The sequence below is a fragment of the Cetorhinus maximus genome, chromosome 12 (assembly GCF_964194155.1).
Source record: "Cetorhinus maximus chromosome 12, sCetMax3.hap1.1, whole genome shotgun sequence".
NCBI classification, from domain to species: domain Eukaryota; kingdom Metazoa; phylum Chordata; class Chondrichthyes; order Lamniformes; family Cetorhinidae; genus Cetorhinus; species Cetorhinus maximus.
The window spans coordinates 58,787,197-58,807,916 of record NC_135890.1 but is presented as its reverse complement, the minus strand read 5'-3'; the positions used below and the strand labels follow the sequence as shown (position 1 = coordinate 58,807,916).

Below are 20,720 nucleotides of genomic sequence, written 5' to 3'. Positions count from 1 at the left end.
AAACATTCACTCCCTCCACCACCGACGCACAGTAGCAGCACTGCAGGAATTCAGGGCATTTAGACAGCACCTTCCAAACCCGTGACCATTACCATCTAGAAGGGCAGCAGATATATGGGAACATCACCAGCTGGAATTTCACCCCCCCAAGTCACTCACCATCCTGACTTGGAAATATATCATCGTTCCTTCACTGTTGCGGGGTCAAAATCCTGGAACTCCCTTCCTAACAGCATTGTAGGGTACCTACACCACATGGACTGCAGTGGTTCAAGAAGACAGCTCACCACCACCTTCTCAAGGGCAACTAGGGATGGGCAATAAATGCTGACCTAGCCAGTGAAGCCCACATCCCATGAATGAATAAAAAAATATGTTGACGCTGCCTGAGAGCCTTGAATCTTTCTATGTGCCCTGCTATAATAGCTTTAATAATAGCTTCTAATATTTTCCCTACAACAGATGTTAGGCTAATCGGAAACATTAAGGAGGTAGAGATGGCCTGGCATTTGACAAGATGCAGCTTTTGAAGTTCAGCTAAGAATTAAATAGGACACTGATGTTATGTGCTGTCAGTGTGAGCATCTGAGGTTGAGGACAAAATCAGAAGCAAGGGTATGGAGTTTCTGACAAGAACCAAACACAATATTTTTGGTCTTGCCAATGTTGCACAAGAGTAAGTTCTGCATCATCTCTGAGGTTATTGTGGAAAATAAAAGCTCATAGTGTAGGGGTAACTTCTTAGCCTGGATAGAAGATTGGCTGGCTGGCAGAAAACAGAGAGTATGCATAAATGGGTCTTTGTCTGACTGGCAGGATGTGATGAGTGAAATCCCGCAGGGGTCTGTGCTGTGATCTCAGCCTTTTACTATTTACATCAATGACTTAGATGAGGGGAGCGAAGACATGGTAGCTAAATTTGCAGATGGCACACTAAAGATAGGTAGGAAAGTATGTTGTGAAGAAGACATAAGGAGTTTGCAGACAGAAATGGATAAGTTGAGTGAGTGGGCAAAAATCTGGCAGATGGAGTATAATGTGGGAAAATGTGAAGTTGTTCACTTTGGCAGGAAGAATACAAAAGCAGAGCATTACTTAAACGGAGAAGGACTGCAGACTTCCGAGGTTTAGAGAGATCTAGGTGTTCCTGTGCATGAGTCACAAAAAGTTAGTATGCAGATACAGCATATAATCAAGACGGCTAATAGAATGCTATCCTTTATTACGAGAGGAATTGAACATAAAAGTAAGGATGTTATGCATCAGTCGTACAGGACATTGGTGAGACCGCATGTCGAATATTGTGTGCAGTTTTGGTCTCCTTATTTAAGGAAGGATATAAATGCGTTGGAGGCGGTTTAGAGGAGGTTTACTAGATTGATACCAGGAATGAGCGGTTTGTCTTATGAGGATAGGTCAGACAGGCTGGGCTTATTTCCACTAGAGTTTAGAAGGGTGAGGGGTGACTTGATTGGAGTATATAAGATCCTGAATGGTAATGACAAGATGGACATGGAAAGGATGCTTCCTCTTGTGGGCGAGTCCAGAACTGGGGGCACTGTTTTAAAATTAGGGGTTGCCATTACAGGACAGAGATAAGGCGAAATTTCTTCTCAGGGTTGTGCAACTTTGGAACTCTGCCTCAGAAGGCGGTGGAGGCCATTTTTAAGGCAGAGGTAGTTTGATTCCCTTGCCTAACAAGAATCTAAGGTTACAGGGGGGGTAGATGGGAATGTGGAACTTGAAACACAAACAGATCAGCCATGATCTTATTGAATGGCAGAGCAGGCTCAAGGGGCTGAATGGCCTACTTCTGCACCTATTTCATATGTTCGTATGACTTAACATTAGACATGGATTAACAGCACGTTGGTAATTATTTAGCTGACTGTACTGGAGAGAAGTGGAGCAGAGTTGCCAGCATGTATAAGGAAGCTGACTCAGTACCTATGAATAATGCCCTATAACATGTTGTGAAGAAGCAGTTATTCAGGACACTAGAGTAGAACTGTTTTGACTCAATAAAAACTTCTTGGTGTATGGTAATGTCACTGAACTAATAATCCAGAGGCCCAGGCTAATGATCACCACGGCAGCTGGTGGAATTTAAATTCAATTAATAAATCTGGAATATAAAGCAAGTCTCAGTAATGGTGACCATGAAACTATTATCGGTTGTTATGATGACCTATCTGGTTTACTAGTGTCCTTTAGGGAAGGAAATCTGCCATCCTTACCTGGTCTGGCCTACATGTGACTCTGGGTTCACAGCAATGTGGTTGACTTAACTGCCCTCTGAAATGGTCTAACAAGCCACTCAGTTCAAGGGGGCAATTAGGGATGGGAAACAAATGCTGACTTTGCCAGCGACACCCACATCCCATGAAAGAATTAGAAAAAAAAGTCTCTGCCAATTATTCTGCCTGAGGCTTCCAAATTTATCAGTATTTGAATTAACAGTTATTACAAATTTCATGTTTGTGCTGGAAATTCTCTTGGGATCAGTGGTGTTGCTCATTTCAGTAAGCATCTTATATTCAGGAGTGTGTCCATAATGTTCAATATCCAAGGACTGAACTGCATAGCCCAGGGGTATAACAAAAGATGTCCCTTGTGATATAGTAAAGGGTTTGTACCTCAAATGCTTCTCTAATTTTTTAATTTATTAAACTGCTTTGCTTTATAGCTAGAAAGCTCAATCAAACCCTTGTGGTTCAGAATTCCAATTCTGATCAGCTCTGGGCTTAAAAAAAAGTGGCTTTCCTTTCACTAGCCCAGGCTTCCTTCCTACATAACTAGCTGGCTGACTGCCCATATGGTCTCCTATACAGTGAGTGTTCACAGGAAATGGAAGGGCAAGGCTTTGACTCTTTGCCTGTTCAGGGATTAACCAGAGAGCCTATATCTAAACAGACTGCCACCCTCTTGCATTCTAAAAGCACATTTTCTGTACGTACCTCATGTAGGTCTGAAATTAATGGAGCTATTATCAGTGTGGTTGTTTCAATAGGTTATCAGAGACAGGCGGGGTGATTAACCTACCCCACTTGGTGGGAAACTGATGAGATCAGATCGGCTGCCCTTTTTACACGTAACTCAATTTTACTTTCCATCAAATTCAATGTAAATAAAATGAAGCAGTGTATAAAAGTAGGTGGTCAATCTGATTGCATCAGCTTCACACTGAACACAATAGGTTAAAATTGCCCAATGATACTTTAATGCTTCTGGTCAGTGTAGATAACAATAAGGGATAATAGACCCAAGAACACATTAGCCTCATCCTCAGTGCTACAGACTGTATTATAAAGAAAACTTCTGCAAATTCACTTTGTCTCAAAACATAATCCTCAAATATAACTCATTCCCAAATCCTCTCAGTGATATCAGAAATTCTGAACCATGGTATCAGCATTGCAGTCAGCTGTGAGACTCCGCTGTTCTAGTGAAGCACAAACAAAGCTGAATTTCACAGCTGACTGAGATGCCAGCTGACTGAACAGCAGCCCTAACCAGATGGATAGAATTTGGTTGTCCTGCTAACCCAATGGCTCCATAAATTTGGAAACTGTAAAGCCAAGTGCCAGCTAGCTTTTCCTATAAAACAGATGTCTTGCTTATCAATGTCACACTTAAGTGAATTCTTTTGTCCTAGAATGGCTTCTGAGCACAGCACTGTATTTTACTGTGGAGTCAGCTCTGTGAGGGCTCCAGCTGCCTTTATCCTTGAAGGGATGAAATTCTAATTAGTGCTTTGCAATGAAACAATAAGAACTGACCTTCAGAGAACAGAGTGATCAAATATATGTGGTAGGGTGAGGAGAAACCAAGAGCTCAACATAAAATATTTGTTTTCTTGCCAATATGTCACGGGTGCGATGAGAGATCAGTTATAGAAAACCAAAAGTATTAATACATTCTCAAGACATGCAAGAAGTCCTGTACAAATTTTCTAAAGTTAACTGTTTGGAGTGAAAGGAGATGCCATATCTGTACATTCTGTACAGTTAACACCAAAATGCTGCTTGTAAACAATGAAACCAATTTGATCATGCCTCTCCATTTTATGCATTCAAAATTCACAAAACATGGATACTCATTATCTCAAACATGGTTAGAGATATGACGAAACATGTCCCTTGAGGTACAAACTGGATACTATATCACAACTGGAATATAAATCTGGAAAATAAAGCTAGTCTCAGTGATGGTGACCATGACAACTATCATCGATTATTGTAAAGCCCATCTGGTTCACTAATGTCCTTTAGGGAAGGAAATTTGCCATCCTTATCTGGTCTGGCCTACATGTGACTCCAGATCCACAGCAATGTGGTTGACTCTTAACTGCCCTCTGAAATAGAACCATAGAAATGTCCAAGCAAGCCACTCAAATCAAAGGCAATTAGGGTTGGGCAACAAATGCTGGCTTTGCCAGAGATACCTACATCCCATGAAAGAATATATTAAAAAAGTGCTTCTCCAATCTTTTCAATGGTGCATTGAGAAACAGTTTTGTGAGATTAGGCCAGGTAAAATTAATTGAACTGCTTTGTCTTATAGCTAAAAAGCTAGCATGCTCACTTAAACCCTTCTGTGGTTTTAAATTAAAAAATTTCTTAAATGCATTGGCAAAGGCAATTTTCTGACAAAGTAGACTTGGTTATTTATTGCAGGATATAAAAGCTTCTCTAATGAAGTTGCAAGATGGTTATACAAAAAACTTACCAGTGATTCCAAATCTATTCTTTTGGTTCCAGTGAATGGATTCCATTGTTGAAGGGCATCAACACTCTTCAGTAAAATGTTTCTCTGCATTATGATAAAAAAAAGACCAAATAAACACTTGGCTGTTGTTCACAATTCCAGCCAGATAAGCTATAAATCAAGCAAAAAATGTCAATCAAATGCTTACAATGCGCTAAGGAAGTTAAATAATTTTTGTTCATTAAGCTCCAATGTATGTGTCTCAAGAGGCAGGTTTTTAAATGAATCTTGTTCTTTGTCATTCTGGCATCTCTCTCACACCAGCAATTTGTCCAATCTTGATTAATCTTGTGGAATAATCATTCTGTCAACTGGCTCCTGTTTCTGAGCTGTCAAAAGGACTTGCTCAATATCACAGGTCTTCCTCACCACCTCCTCAAGTGTTCTCTAACCTCTTTCACTTAATTTCTAAAGTCATCCTACAGATATGTGTAAGTTTTAGGTGGTGAGTAACTTTTTTAAATCTTCTAAGTGTGTAATTCATACAGCTTTATCTATTTCACTGGTTTATCTTGTAACAACAACTTGTATTGATATAGCAACTTTGATGTAATAAAATGTCCCAAAGAGCTTCACAGGAGCATTATAAAGCAAATTTTGACACCAAGCCACATAACACAATATAGGTATGCCACTTCTAAAGCATGTTCTAATAGCGCATTTTCATTTGAGTGCAGTTTGCAAATTAGGGAACGTCAACAAATAGCACTGCCTCCATTTTCATTGTAGTGTGGTTACTGCATATGCTCAGTCTTTTTTTTAAACAAATGAGCCCTCTACCCCCCCCACTCACTGCTTCCCTCCATCAGCCCTCCTGCTCACTGCTTTCATCTCCCAACCCTCCTGCTCACAGCTTCCTTCTACCAAACCCATGCTTCTTCTTGCTTGCCGCTTTGTTGGCCATCCTACTCCTGGGCCCTGTGAGTGCGAGGGGATGGGGGGAGAGGGGTTGCAAGCTGGAGGGAGGGAGAGGTGGTGAATGGGAGCAGTCAGGCAGGGAAAACGCGAGCAGGAGGGTTGGATGAGGTGGCGAGTCGGAGGGTTGTGGGGGCACGGGGGAGCGGTGAGTAGGAGGTAAGCAGAAGAGTTAGTAAGAGGATTTTTGTGCCAACAAGGTTCAAGGCAGTCAACAGGTTTTTAATGTGAAAGTTACAGGTCAGGAATGTAACCCGCCCTTATTACATGTTTTCTTATGGGTAAGCAATTTTTGTTTAACACATTTTTGTTTAGCACGCCACTTTTTAGAAACACATTCAGAGTGCTAAACAAGGGATAGCTGTATTAGGACACCTACCTCGATCAAAGAGGTAGGTTTTAAGGAGTATGTTAAAAGAGGAAAGAGGGGTAGAGAGGCAGAGAGGTTTAGAGGGAAAATTCCAGAGTTTTGGGCCTAGGCAGCTGAAGGCATGGCTGCCAATGGTGCAGCAATTAAAATCAAGGATACATAAGAGGCCAGAATTAGATGAGCGCATATTTCTTGAGGGGCTGAGGGCTGGAGGAGATTATACAGATATGGAGCATTGAGGCCCTGGAGGGACTTAAAAACAAGGATGAGAATTTTAAAATCGAACTGTCACTTGATTGGGAGGCAGTTTAGGTCACTGAGCTCAGTAGTGATGGGTGAGCAGGATTTAGTGTAAGGACACGGCAGCAGAACACAAGGAATAGGAGCAGAGCAGGAGTTGAGCCTGCTCCACCGCTCAATACGATCATGGTTGATCTTGGGCTTAAACTCCACTTTCCCACCTGCTCCCCATATCCCTTGAGTCCCTGAGACACCAAAAATCTGTCTAATCCAAGCCTTAAATGTATTCAACGATGGAGCATCCACAGCCCTCTGGGGAGGAGAATTCCTGAGATTCACAACTCCAAGTGGTAATTTCTCATCTCAGACCTAAATGATCGGCCCCTTATCCTGAGAGTGTGCCCCCATATTTGAGATTCCCCGACCAGCGGAAATAATCTCTCAGGCTGGCATTTTCCAGCCTCCCGCAATGGGTTTCCCTGCGGCGGGGCCGACGAGCCATTGAAATCTCCATTCACATCAGCGGGACTGATGTCAGGGGCTGGAAAATTCCAGCCTCAGTGTCTCCCCTATCAAACCCTTTCAGAATCATACGTTTCAATGAGATTGCCTCTAATTCTTTGAAACTCCAGAGAATATAGGCTCAATTTACTCAGCCTCGCATCATAGGACAACCCCCTCATCCCAGTGAGCAATCTAGTGAACCTTCAATGTACTGCCTCCAATGCAAGTATATCCTTCCTTAAATAGGGAGGCCAAAACTGCACACAGTATTCCAATGTGGTCTTACCAAAAGCCTGTACCATTGCAGGGAGACTTCTTTATTCCTGTACTCCAATCCCCTTGCAATAAAGGCCAACCTGCCATTTACCTTCCTAACTGCTTGCTGTACCTGAATGCTAACTTTCAGTGTTTCTCGTATGAGCACATCCAAGTCTCTCTGAACATCAGCACAAGTTTCACACCTTTGAAAAAAATGTTCTGCTTTCAATCCTAATGATTGAAGTGAATAATTTCACCCTTCCCCACATTGTGCTCCATCTGCCATCTTATTTCCACTCACTTAACCCATCTATATCTCTTTGCAGCCTGTGTCAGGTTATCTTTCCACATAGCTTTGCATCATCAACTTAGATACATTATTCTGCCTCTTTATTTAAATCATTAATATAGATTGTAAATAGCTGAGGCCCCAGCACTGATCCTTACTGCACTCCACTAGTCACAGCCTGCGAACTTGAAAATGCCCCAGTTTATGCTCACTCTTTGCCTCCTATCCGTTAACCATTCTTCTATCCATGCTATTAGCCCCAACTCCATGAGCCCTTAACTTGCCTACTAACCTTTCATGTGACGTCTTATTGAATGCCTTTTGGAAATCCAGGTATACTACATTTACTGGTTCCTCTTTACTAGTTATAACCTTAAAAACCTCGAATAAATTTTGTCAAACAGGGTTTCCCTTTTGTAAAACCATGCTGACTTGTTCTAATCATTCTATACCTTTCTAAGTGCATTGTTAAGTCTTCCTTCATAATAGAGTCCAACATTTTCCCAACAAATGACGTTAGGCTAACTGGCCTATAGTTCCCTGTTTACTCTCTCCCTCTTTTCTTGAAAAACATTGCTACATTTCTTAATTTCCAATCTGATGGGACTGTTCTATTGCTCTCCTCCACCACACCTCAGAGAGAGACCGAGAGTAGAGCAGGACAAGGGCAGGGCCGGACACTGCCTGGGTCTTGGTGCCAGTGTTCCATCTGCTGTTTCTGCGACCCACTGGCTAACAAAAACTCACCAATTTCAGTTTTAAAATGAATAATCAATTGTCATTTGGAGACGATGGTTACAACTTCTACCACCCTTTGCATGAAGAAGTGTTTCCTAACTTCACTCCTGAAAGGTCTGGCTCTGACTTTTAGACTAAGCCCCCAAGTCCCAGACACCCGTACTAACAGAAATAATTTCTCCCAACCTACCCTATTTGTTCCCCATAATATCTTGGATACTTTAAATGAATCATCCAAAACATCTAATCACCAGGGAATATAACCTATAGCAGAAGAGATCACATCATGAGCAGTAAATGCTATATACAAAATTGAAAGAAGTACAAGCAAATCGTTGTTTCACCTGGAAGGTGTGTTTGGGCCTTGGGCAGTGAGAAAGGAGGAAGCAAAAGAGCAGGTGTTGCATCTCCTACATTTGCATGGAAAAGCGCTATAGGGATAGAAGGTAACTGAGGAGTGGACCGGGGTACTGGGGAGGGAATGGTCCCATCGGAATGGTGAAAGTGGAGGGGAGTGGAAGCTGTGTTTGGTGGTCGCATCATGTTGGAGGTGGTAGGAATTGCAGAAGATATCCATTGAATACAGAAGCTGGTGGGGTGGAAGAACAGGGGGAACCCAATCATGACTCTGGGTAATAGGGGGAGGGCTGCAAGCAGAATTGCATGAAATAGAACAGGCACAGTCGAGGGCCTCAACAATCAAAGTTGGGAGTGTGGGGGGAGGGGGGCTTAATCCTCGATTGAACCTATCATGAAAAAACATATTGGAAGCACTAGTACAGAAGGTTTGTTTAATCTCTCCTAGTGGCTTAACCCTTGGATTATGATATTCATAACTATAGTTTCCTCTTTCAGTCTACTTTCTCTCCAGATAGAGTTCAGCACCTTGTCTGCAAGTTTTAGATTCAGATATTTAGGGAAGGGTTTCCCTTTTCATGGATATATTGGATTAGGAACTGTGAAATAGGAGTAGGCCATTCAGCCCATCAAACCTCTTCTGCTGTTCAACTGGAGCATATTAACACTATTTCGACCCCTCCCCCTTGATAATCGTATTGAACAAAGCTCTATTGATCACAGTTTTGAAGATTCCAACTGGCCAAGCATCCACACCACATTTCCACACGAAATAGGAAAGTGCTTCCTGATTTCACTCCTAAATGGTTTAGCTGTAATTTTAGGATTGTATCCATTGTTTTGAATTCTCACACCAGAGGAAATAGTTCTGCCTTATCGAATCCAACATATCCATTAGATCATCTCTGCACTTTCCAAACTTCATGAAGGAATACAAGCCAAGATTGTGAACCTATCTTCAGAATTTAACCATTTAAGCTCAACATGATTCTAGCAAACCTCTCTGCTGTAAGACCTTCACGACCAATATATCTTGCCTGAGGTACAGTGTGCAAAACTTAACAGGGTATGCCAGATGAGGTCTGACCAAGGCGCTGTACAACTGAAACATAACTTCCTCTCCTTTGTAGATCAGCCCCCTTGACATAAAGACCAACATTGTATTAGCCTTTTAAAAAATTTACACACTAATTTTCAGAGTCTGTGGGCATGTAAATTATTTTGCTGCTACTTTGCTCCTAGTCTCTCACCATTAAGAAAATGTTCCGATTTGTCTTTCTAGGATCCAAAGTGGATGAACTCACATTTCCTCACATTGAACTCCATCAACCATGTTTTTTTCTACTCAGTGTTTGCTGCTTTGTAACTTTTTGCTTCTGCCTACACAATTTTCTGTGCCATCTAACTTGATGCAATCTACGGGCTTGGATATACAACTCATTTTTCATTAATTCTAGTTTTTTTCTTCTACCTCCCAAATAATTATCAGTCACAAGGTTACCGACAATTCGGTTTTATTTTTGCTAATAATCTCTTGTGCAGAACCTTATCAAATGCCTTCTGCAAGTTCATGCAGACAACTTTGATAGACACTCCTTTATCCACTGAATTAGTGACTTGCTCAAAACAGTCAACTACATTAATCAGAAATGACCTACCCTTCAGAAATCGATCCAGGACCTGTTGATTCAGCTCATTCTAATCCAAGTGTTCAGTTACTCTGTAGTTACCTGGTTTTTCAATCTCTCATTTTTCAAATAATGGAGTTACATTTCCAATTTTACAATCTGAAGACACAATTTCTATATCTAGTATTCTTCGGCAGATTATAACTAAAACAATTTTAATTTCCTCACCTATTTCTTTTAATACTTTGTGAAGGAAACCATCAGATTTTAAAGCTTTGTCTATTCTAGGTCCCATTAGCTTCTTCATTATCATTATTTATTCATATTTCATCCACTGAGTTTTCCCCACCCTTGAATTATTTTTGATTCCGTTGTATGTTATGAGACAGCCTTTCAGTAAAGCGGAGTTGTTTAAAAATCCCAGAGGGAAACTTTAAACAACTGTCATAACCTATATTTTTAAGTGGTATGTTTGAGATGCAACTCTAAATTCAGGAGTCAGACCACCAGTTCGCAAGAGGTTTTATATTATACTAAATGAAACAATTTATTAATTTACACAAGTTAAATATATACACATGGCTACAAATTACTACGATCTTAACTTTTAACAAATTCCCAAACTAATCTCCATTAAGGCAACAGCAACCCATAGACTTAACCAGAAACCAGGCAAAGCATTTTCACCTATGAATTCAAAATGAGGGTCCTCCCATTTTGGTTCCTGTGGATACAGTTGTAGGCTTACAGCTACTTTGATCTTATATTGCCTCTGCCCCGCACACACAAGACTTCTGAAGTTATACCTAGCACAGTTCATTGAATGTAAATTCTCATTGTATCACCAGCTTCTTCTAACAATAAAACCCCTTTCATAGTACCAATTTTATTAGTAATATAAACATATTGCTTGGTCTCTGCTAGCTAGGTGCCAGATTTCACCCCACTTCTTGAATGCTCTATTCAAAAAAATGCAAATGCACTCTACCTCTCTTACATCTCAAAACTAGTACACATCAAAGCACCCAGACTAGCAGGCTTTAGTCCAATTAAGACACATTCACAGACTAAACCTCTGTTTTAAAAGAAAAATATTCGCCAATTTTATATACATTAATAGCTTCATGACATGTACCAATGGCATTTTGTATTCTTACCCCACTGCAAGTTATTCATTCATTTAACAAGTCTGTCATCTTTTTATTGTCCACTGTTGTTTCAATCTTTACCACTCTCTTTTTCCAATATATTTAAAATCTTTTGCTATTAACTTTGATACCACTTGTAAATGTTTTCATATTCTGTTTGCACCTCATTCATTTCTTTGTATCCATTTTCTGCTTTTAATACCTCTTCCTTGTTTTTGGATTTAACTTGATATTGGCTTTTACCTCATTTGTTAACCATGGTTTCTCAACTGCATAAGTAAAGCTTCTGTGCATGCTCTAAGGGCACATACAAGATTTGTATTGCACTAATGACTACCTTGAATATTTCCGAGTGTTTGTCTGGGTACAGCAAATAGATGAAATTCAGAGAGGAGGACTGTATGCTGAGAAGGGGACCCATCCAATCATGTTCTTTAACTCTTTTTAGTATTCCTGGTCCCCAGCGTCCTGCTCTACAGATCCTGGGATTCCAACATTACTCAGAAGCCCCTAAACCATATTTCCAGTGCTCCTTAGCCAAGGAATTGTTACCAGACCCTGACCCAGAACCCAGGGTCCCTCTCTCTGACCCCTGAATCTGTCCAGTATTTACAGGATCCTGACAGTAACCAGCCCACTACTCCCTAGAAGTCCTTCCAGACCGAGGCGCCTCCTCAGAATATTGCTAAACCTGTTGCCCTACCCAGTGCTGACAGACTTTGGCTCCCTTCCCATGTTAGACTAAGTGATTCTGACAATAACAATCACCTGCATTTATCCTGAAGTTTCTAAAACAATCATAGGATTCCAGTAAGTAAAATGAATAAATCTTCCTAGTTTCACCAGTCATAAACATCTATTTTCCTCCAACCCAGCATGCCAGGAATGTCTCTGGCAAGAAACAGCTCTTTGACTAAAAACTTCAAAATAAAATCTATCAAAAGGTACAGAAGCTGTTTATTATCTCCTATTCTTTTGAGGTACCGAATTATTTAATTCCCTGATAATTGGGGAGAAAAAGTACTGCAAATAACAAAGAACACTAAACTATTATTTCTGTTGCAACTTTCAGGTGAAATGTATGCTTTGTGTCTTATAAAGGAACAGATACAAATCATGCCACCTGAGCCCTTGCTTGTTTGATTATATTTTTCTGTCAATTCATATGTTAATTAGTAAGGTTACTTTTCAGCCAGTCAGTCACTGATTACTGGAATGTCACATTCATTTGTGTTTGTGTGACTGGATTAAATATATGGTAGACTCATTTTAATATATGATTTTAATTTTCTAAGTTGCCTATTGAGTTTTGGCAAATAATTATTCTAGATCAACAATTTCCATTGTCTGTAATTGTCTAATCAATTACATCATATGGTCCATCATTAAAGTGTTGTTCTATATATAGTCCACAGACAGAGTGGACTATATATAGAACTGCACAAATCCATTTAATGGTCTGCTTTGCCCAAGCAGAATATAATATACGAAGAGTAACTTTCATCTGTAAACTTTTTTGTGTAACTAAAACCTACAAGATAACCTTTCATGGTACAAATGTTGTTTTTATTTAGTACAGAGTGTATTTTTGTACAATATATAGTACCACCCAGACTTACTAAGGCACTTGTCACTGTAATACATGGAATTCCAATGTTGACTGTTCCTCATTCCTACATTCTTAGGTCCTTAGTCAAATTTTTCTTTCGATTATCATCGCAATCCAAAGTTCAAAGTCTCGGTCATGTGAAGTCATTTTTGTTGCCGCATGTTCACTATCTGGCCAAGTTTTATCTCCTTCAAAACAAAATATTCAGCCCAACGTTTTGTATCTGTCATGAAAGTATAATAATTTTCTGGTTTATTGTGAAGTAGGTTTATGGGAGTAAGTATAGTTGGGTCTGTGTGAGATTTGATTATATTTGGAGTCAAGTAGACTGCAAGTTTGAAATCATCAAAAGAAGCCAGGAGCTTGACATGCTGATGAGTAAACATGGGACCACCAATAAAAATCTGAAATATTTCACAATAAGACTAGAATAAAATTCTGGGTATGGTCACAAAGTTAAATAATGTTTTGAAAAATACAATTTAATTATTACAAGATCAAAGTTTTAACTCATTCATGGGATGTTGGCGTTGTTGGCAAGGCCAGCATTTATTGCCCATCCCTAATTGCCCTTGAGAAGGTGGTGAAGAGCTGTTTTCTTTAACTGCTGCAGTCCAAGTTGTGCTATTGTAATACAAGTTTATATGCGGTATCGGAAAAGCAAAATTATCTGAAATCCGGAATACAATCAGCCCCAAGGGTTTCAGATACTTGACCTATATTCAGGGAGATGAGATGTTCAAATTCACGCTCATCTGGGTTGTCAGGTGGACATAAAAGGTTCCACAGCACTGTTTGGAGTCAGGCCAGATACATTCATATAAATAAAAACAAAAAGCTAAAAGCTACTGCGGATGCATTCATGTTGGTCCTGTCGATGTCTTTTTTTTAATGTAGTCATTTAATCTGCAAACATTAAATTACTCAACAGGTAGAACATCTTGTTAAGATCCAATGGCAATCATTTTGTTAAATGGCAATTACATTGTAAAGGTTTAATGGCAATTATATTGTTATGGCGTTTGCATCGTTGAATAGGTGATGGGTATTGGTGCACCTAAGGGGCTGCCTTTTAATTTATACTTGAGTTGTTAATTTGTTTTAATTGGTTTACTCAAAAGAGTATAAATGGGAACAGGGATTGTCTGACCCGACTGTGCGCTGCTCTTCCGCGGCTACATACACAGCTGGGTGTCCCTGGAGAGGGAGCACAGTGTCCAGTGGCACAGTCGAGACCTTCTATGCCCGGTGGGCACTGCGGGAGCTGGGGTGCTTTATTAACCCCTTTAATTACATTTTAAATTGAGTTTTGTAAGTTTCCTTTAAGATTTTCTTTCTTTTTGCAATATCCCTTTAAGCGGCTGCCTTTTAATTTGTCCATTGATTTGTTAATTTAGTTTAATTGTTTGCTCAAAAGAGTATAAATAGGGACAGGGGTCATCCAACCCAACTGTCTGCCTCTCTTCCGTGATCGGGTGTCTGTGGTGAGAAAACATGCACTGTCCACTGCATGGCTTCCATGTGGTGTTTGAGGCCTTCCATAACTGGTGGGTCCCACGGGGACAGAGATGCATCACTGACCCCCCACAATCACATTTTGGTTTGACTTTTGTAAGTTTCCTTTGTGGTTTTGTCTTTTGTTGCAGTTTCCCTTTAAGAGGCTGTTCCTTTAATTTGTTCATTTAACTTTTTACTAATTTAAAAAATTTGCCCTCCTTATTTGTTAACTTGATATACTCAAAAGAGTATAATTGGAGTCAGGGGTCAACCAACCTGTCTGTCCCTCTTTCGTGGCTATGTACGTGGCTGGGTGCCCCTGGAGAGGGTCGGAGGCCTTCTGTGACTGGTGGGCACTGCAGGGGCTGGGGTGCATCATAGACTCCCACAACAACATTTTGACTTAGTTTAAATTTCCTTTAAGGTTTTTGTTTGTGTCCCTTTAAGGGGCTGCTCCCCAAATTGTTTAATTTGATTTGTTAATTTGTCCCCTTTTTTTTGTTAACCGGATAAGCTCAAAGGAATATAAATGCGGACAGGTTGTCAGACCCAACTGTCTGTCCCTCTTCCGTGGCTACGGTTTGTAGCCCAGTGTCTCTGGAGAGGGAGCACGCGGTGTCCACTGGCATGTTGGAAGCCTTCTGTGATCGGTGGGCACTGTAGGGGCTGGGGTGCATTATTGACCCCCAAAATCACATTTTATTTTGATTTTCGTAAGTCTCATTTAACATTTTGCCTTTTCAGTTAGTATCCCTTTAACGACAATCCCCCATTAATTTGTTCAATTATTTACTGTTTTTCATTGATTGTTTTCTAAGATTACAAAAGGGTCAGCTGGAACACTGAGGGATGAACTGGGAGAGTTTGTTACTTAGCTCTTTTGTCTTGGAAATAAACTCGTTTTAAGGTACAGGCTAGCTTCAGACTAATTCTTTCTTAACAAACAATTATAGGAACTAACACGGTAGCAGAGAATGAACATTTAGTTTTGGCGATTGGTTGCTGAATAAGAAGTTTTTTGTCTCTAGCCTCAGAGAAGCAGCACATTTCTGCTGACAATCCCAGTTACAGAATGGCAGAAGGACGTTGCAATGTCTCAGGTTTTGACTATCCACCGATTATTTCCAGCCCCCTCAGAGGCGGAACCATATCAGCAATGGAAAAATGAAGTCGAGATGTCGACATAGGTTAGTTTGTTGCCCTGAAAGAAGCAAGGTATGGTTTTGGCTTTGTCATTACCAGCAAAAAGTAAGATTCAGAGTAAAGTATTCTCAGAATTGGATGTAGATGACCTGGATACTGAAGAGGGATTGATCCTTCTATTAGAGTTTTTGGATAAATTTTACAAAAAAGGATGATTTGTTGGAAGCATATGAAGCAGAGTCAACCTTTGGTAGATTTAAGAAAACAGATTATCGGTCCATGGAGGAATATATTGTTACAACAGTGGACTAATGGTATCAATTACCTGTGAGCAATTTGAACTTTTTAAGGAAGACCTAATTTTTCTTTAAAAAATGCAAATAAAGAAATTAAGCAAAAGATGGCTGATAATGGAAAGTGACTGCTTTCTGGAAAATTCCTATGTGGATTATACTCAACAGACTGGTCCTGAGAGGACATGGAATGTCACACCTGAAAGATGTCATGGCCTTCTTCAAGCAGAGACACCAGAAAGGGAGATGGGGAAGATGCAAAAGACAGAACTTTAATCTCCTGTGGTTGCAGAGACAAAAGACTGATTTGCATCGCAGTAGACATCCAAATTCCATCTCCTGTTGATTTATACCACAGAACATGTAAATGGTCTGAGATGAGAAGAACACGGACTCTGGGTGAGAGTCAGTTTTTCCCCTTCCGGAACATACAGGAAAAAATCAGTTTAAAAAGCTGATGTGTGATTGTGTGTGACAGTATGCAGAAGAACAAGTTAGTTACCTCCTGCTGCAGCTTGCAGGCAAAAGATTGCTCTCTCTCTCTCTTTGTTGCTAGAGGCAAAGCTCAGCAGAAGCCACAATCAAGAGGAAATAGGACTACCTTTTAGCCATCCTGCAGAACCAAGTGTCTCCAAGCTAACTATTAAACTACCAAAGTCAGCTCCAGCAGAATCACCCAGCTTAATGGCCGCAACGTAATGCCATCTATGCCTCATGGACGAGCCAAAGACTGATCCGTTTTTAAAAAACTTTTATTTGGACTCTAACCTTCTCATTTCTGATCTGTGTGTTGCGTTTTTATTATTTTTCTTTGGTTGTAGTAACTAAAACTTATTCATTCATTGACTCAAAGCCTGGTTAAATGGGCTCCTTAAAAATAAATAGATTTGAACGAAGAAAAGGTATCCATGAGGGAAGGGATCCCTTTTAATTTAACCCCATTGCGAACAACCAATGATGGGGCAAATAAAGAAGGGGAGCCAGCTCATTCCTCCTCACGCGGAAGCATAACACAATTGGGGTCCCATTTGGGAAGCTAACAAATTGGGGGATCTCGCCCGGGGACCAGTTGTAACAATATTATGGACTTTGTTAAGTGGTATAAGAGACTGAAAAAGTTTAACCTCAAAATCCTGGAGTCTGTATCGGCATTTAAATTACTCAATTGTGCATGCATTTCTTATGTTGTCAGACTTTTGGTACTAACGGGAATTCAATTCCATGGCAAAGATTTGCTGTTAGACCAAATGGCTGCTGTCCTAAAATACTTTTTGGGAAGAGAGACATTTCCAGCTACTTTCCTATCAAATACTGCAGTATCAACTCTGCAGTAAGGCAAAGGATGGAGGGTTCCACGGTGGTTGAATTCAGAGGTCGACAAAATATTAAATGCAGATTCCAGTACAAAGACGGGGTTGCTGATAGACTGCCTGAAGATGGTCGTACTTTGAGCCTGTTTGTGTCAAGACAAAATGCAGGTCTGGGACAGCGACAGTAGGCGCTTGAACCTGAGAAATGCACAGGGAATAGTTTATCGGTGTGATTTGAAGTATCATTACGCAATGAATTGCCCACAGCGAAAGAATCATGTTTTTGAAATACTGTATGAAACAGATACTTCTGAAGCTGAAAATGATGGTGACTGCAATGAAGGAATTCTGTTGGTCACTGGGAATTTGAATCCAGTAATGAGTATTTTGATGGTTGATTCATTCAACTGTGCAGATAGCGGTTGCACTTTCACATTGTGTGGAGTGGATTGGCTTAATTGCTACTTTGAGTGGCAGATTGGGGGAACATTAAGGAGTATGGAAGCTCTACTTGCTTCAGGGCTGGGGATGATAACACGCTAACGTCTTCCAAAAGAGTAGTCCTTCCTTGCAAGATAGTTGGGATCAGTTTCTTCATCAATGCTGATGTGGTCTCCAGTGAGATACCTCTATTGTTAAGCAAATCTTTGGTGAAAAAAGCACAGATGAAGCACACATGGAAAATGACAGAGCGATTGTGTTTGGGGAAAACTGCGGGTCTACATTTCACTCGGTTGGGCCATTACTGCCTGCCATTAAAAAAGCTAAATATTTCTCAAACAGTCTTGGTAATTTGTGGAGATAGGTTTGGTGAACATGTTGATTATTTGGATGTTGCATTGATAATTTGTGCATTATGATCCCCAGCTGAGGTTACCACTGGACAAGCCTGATCCGAGGGTGGAACCCAGCTTGATAGATCCTAACTTTTACTTGTTTGTTTAGATACTTGGGAGAGGTCTACTGAACAGTGTCACCAGAGTCCGCTAAGGAACTTTTAACATAAGCATAAAACATTTATTAAACAAGAAAAGATGAACTATGTTACAATACTCCTTTGCCCACAATTGTACCTTTACAGATATTGTGATGAAAGTAAAATAATTTATAATATTTTTCTGGTTTCTTGTGAAATAGGTTTACGGGGGTAAGTATAGTTGGGTCTGTGCGATTTTAATTACATTTGGAGTCAAGTAGACTAGAAATTTGAAATTATCAAAAGAAGCTCAGTGTTTAACATGCTAATGAGTAAACATGGATGCTGGCTTAGCATGTAAAGTGTGAAGGGAATTTGCATTTTTAGATAAGTGAAGAGATTTGGATTTCAAAGAGATTTTAGTCTGTTTACAACTAGCCAGATAAGTAAGGCTAAGGAGTGTTTATTTTTCCCTAAGGTTACTGACATGAAAGTTTTTAGGTTATGAGGAAGATGCAGTTTCAAAGACATATGGAACAATAGAATTTGCATGTTAAAAAGAGAGAAACATATGAAGGAGAATGAAAGCCTATGTGTCAGAAGGCCATGTAAGGTCTAACAGGAGTGAGTGAAATAACCTTAATAAAGCCTCCAGCACTTGTGCATAAGTCTGCTATATAATGAAACTGAAGTTGAGGAAAAGCCATTTTGAATTCCACTCTCCAAGGTAGTGTGTTAACTTGCTCAGTTTGTTTTAAATCTAAAATCTAATGCCTTAAAAGGGAGTGTAACTGGGGGCCAAGTTAATTAGGAATTTTAGAAGTTTTTATAGAAGTAATTGTAGTCTTATGTATTTTAATAAATATATACATTGTAAAAATCTCTAAAGGTCTTGGTGGACTTATTACTTCTGAATTCAGTGCACGTAACTCGTAATAAATACAAATTATAAAACCGTTGTGACAGTGTGACCAAGTTTCCCTTATGGATTTGGTCCCCCTGGCACACCATCTGCCACATCATAACAATATATACAGATTTGTCAGGATAACACAAGTTACAAAAGCTTTCTTATATTCTAATGTTCATAGTGAGTACACAGTCCATGTAAACCAATAGGCAACTTGTGGTCAGGCACACCACACTCTTCACCCAAGTGACCGATGTCACCCCATATAGATGCTATGGACCTCTCCTCAACTCCACACCCCCAGTGCATCACTGATTCACATGCCCATAGCAAAGAGTTACAGATCTTCAGCCATCTCTTGGGACCTTCTGGCCTCTTGCAAGTTGTTCTTGCTTTAAATCTGCTTTCTGCAGCTTTCGTCTCTAAATCTGAAGTTTGGAGCTTTACTCTGTGCTCCTCGCTCTTAACAGGACCTTTTCCAGGCACCTGTCCTTCCTTCTGACTAGAAGGTCTTCTTGAGACTTTCTCCTGTTCCACTCCCCTGGATTTTTGGGGTCTTTTCTTTAGCTTGGGACTGGCTATCTGTCCACTTCACTCCAGTTTCTCCAGCAGCTCCTTTCAAAACCAATTGAACTCAAACAGCTTCCAAATCAAACTGCCGTTTTTTAGTTGCTTGTGTGTGTGTCTGTGGGAGGGATCCACCTGTCTGGACCCGTTGCTAGGCAACAGCCCAGGTGTTTTTTTTACTCGTTTGCTTTAATTCACTTAAGTCATAAAAACTCTCATTAGAAATGCAGGCACATTTTAAAGTGAAACTAAAACTCAACTTGACCTTTCCTTAACCCAAATATAGAAATACAAATCAAACTTAAACATTAAAGCTAAAACTCATTCCTAACACCCACAAGTACAAATAGAACTTACTTTAACCATCTCTATTTCCTAATAACATCCAGCACCACACAAACAAAGCTCTGCTGTAGGATGCTGGAGTGGTTGATAAAGAATATGACAACCTTATTGAGCAAATCATGACTCAATGTGACATTTGTGTTAAATACCGAAAGATACCACCATGCCCTGTTGCGAGTCTGCCACTGGCCAGGGAGTTTAACAATGCAATGACAATGGAATTGAATGTGGGTCAAGGATCGGGGTTTTTTTTGCTGCACTTTGTAGATATGGCAACCAAATATGGCAATCAGATTTAGCCTAAGGTAACACATGGTATGGACAAATGGACCATTGTCAGTAAGGTAATTGAGAAATTGGTGGGTGCTGTCATGCCTCACTGGTGATAGTGTGCTGTAATATCAAGCCCCACTGTTCTCCAAGCCGCAACAAATGTGAAAATTTTGACCAAACCACTAGATTGCTCCAATTCTACCTAACTGTTTAATTTAGGTTAACAGAATATGAGCACCAGGTTTGGAAACTTAAGAAATAACTGTTTATAAAACAAACTGTCTTTAACTGATGGCAAAAAAAGGGACTGCTAACTTCTAACTCTGCCCTTTCTTACACACACACACACACACACACACACACACACAGAGTCAGGGTAATATAAAACAGTTCAATAGCACCAATCTGGAGTACAGGATTAGATAGGTTGATTTTGATTGATGCCTTCCAAATTCCTTACAGTTTGTTGTTGATGACATGAGTTGGTCTCCCAGAACTTTCAGTCTGTGTTTCACCAGTTGAAAAACTTGCTTTTCAATGTCTCTACTGGTGATTTTTCCTCTTGACAGGGGCTTTCAGAGAAAGCAGGTTACAGAGATGTGAGGGATAGCCAGCTAGCTATTACAGTAGAATTGCTGGAATC

General features: G+C 40.1%; 1 protein-coding gene across 1 annotated transcript in view; it reads right to left on the bottom strand.

Moving 5' to 3' along the window:
- vezt (vezatin, adherens junctions transmembrane protein) overlaps positions 1–20,720 on the bottom strand; it is a 79,987-nt gene that overhangs the window by 31,028 nt on the left and 28,239 nt on the right. Inside the window, exon 3 of the mRNA XM_078553695.1 lies at positions 4,729–4,812. Within this exon, the coding sequence (XP_078409821.1) occupies positions 4,729–4,812 (84 nt within the window). The remainder of the gene's footprint in view (positions 1–4,728; positions 4,813–20,720) is intronic.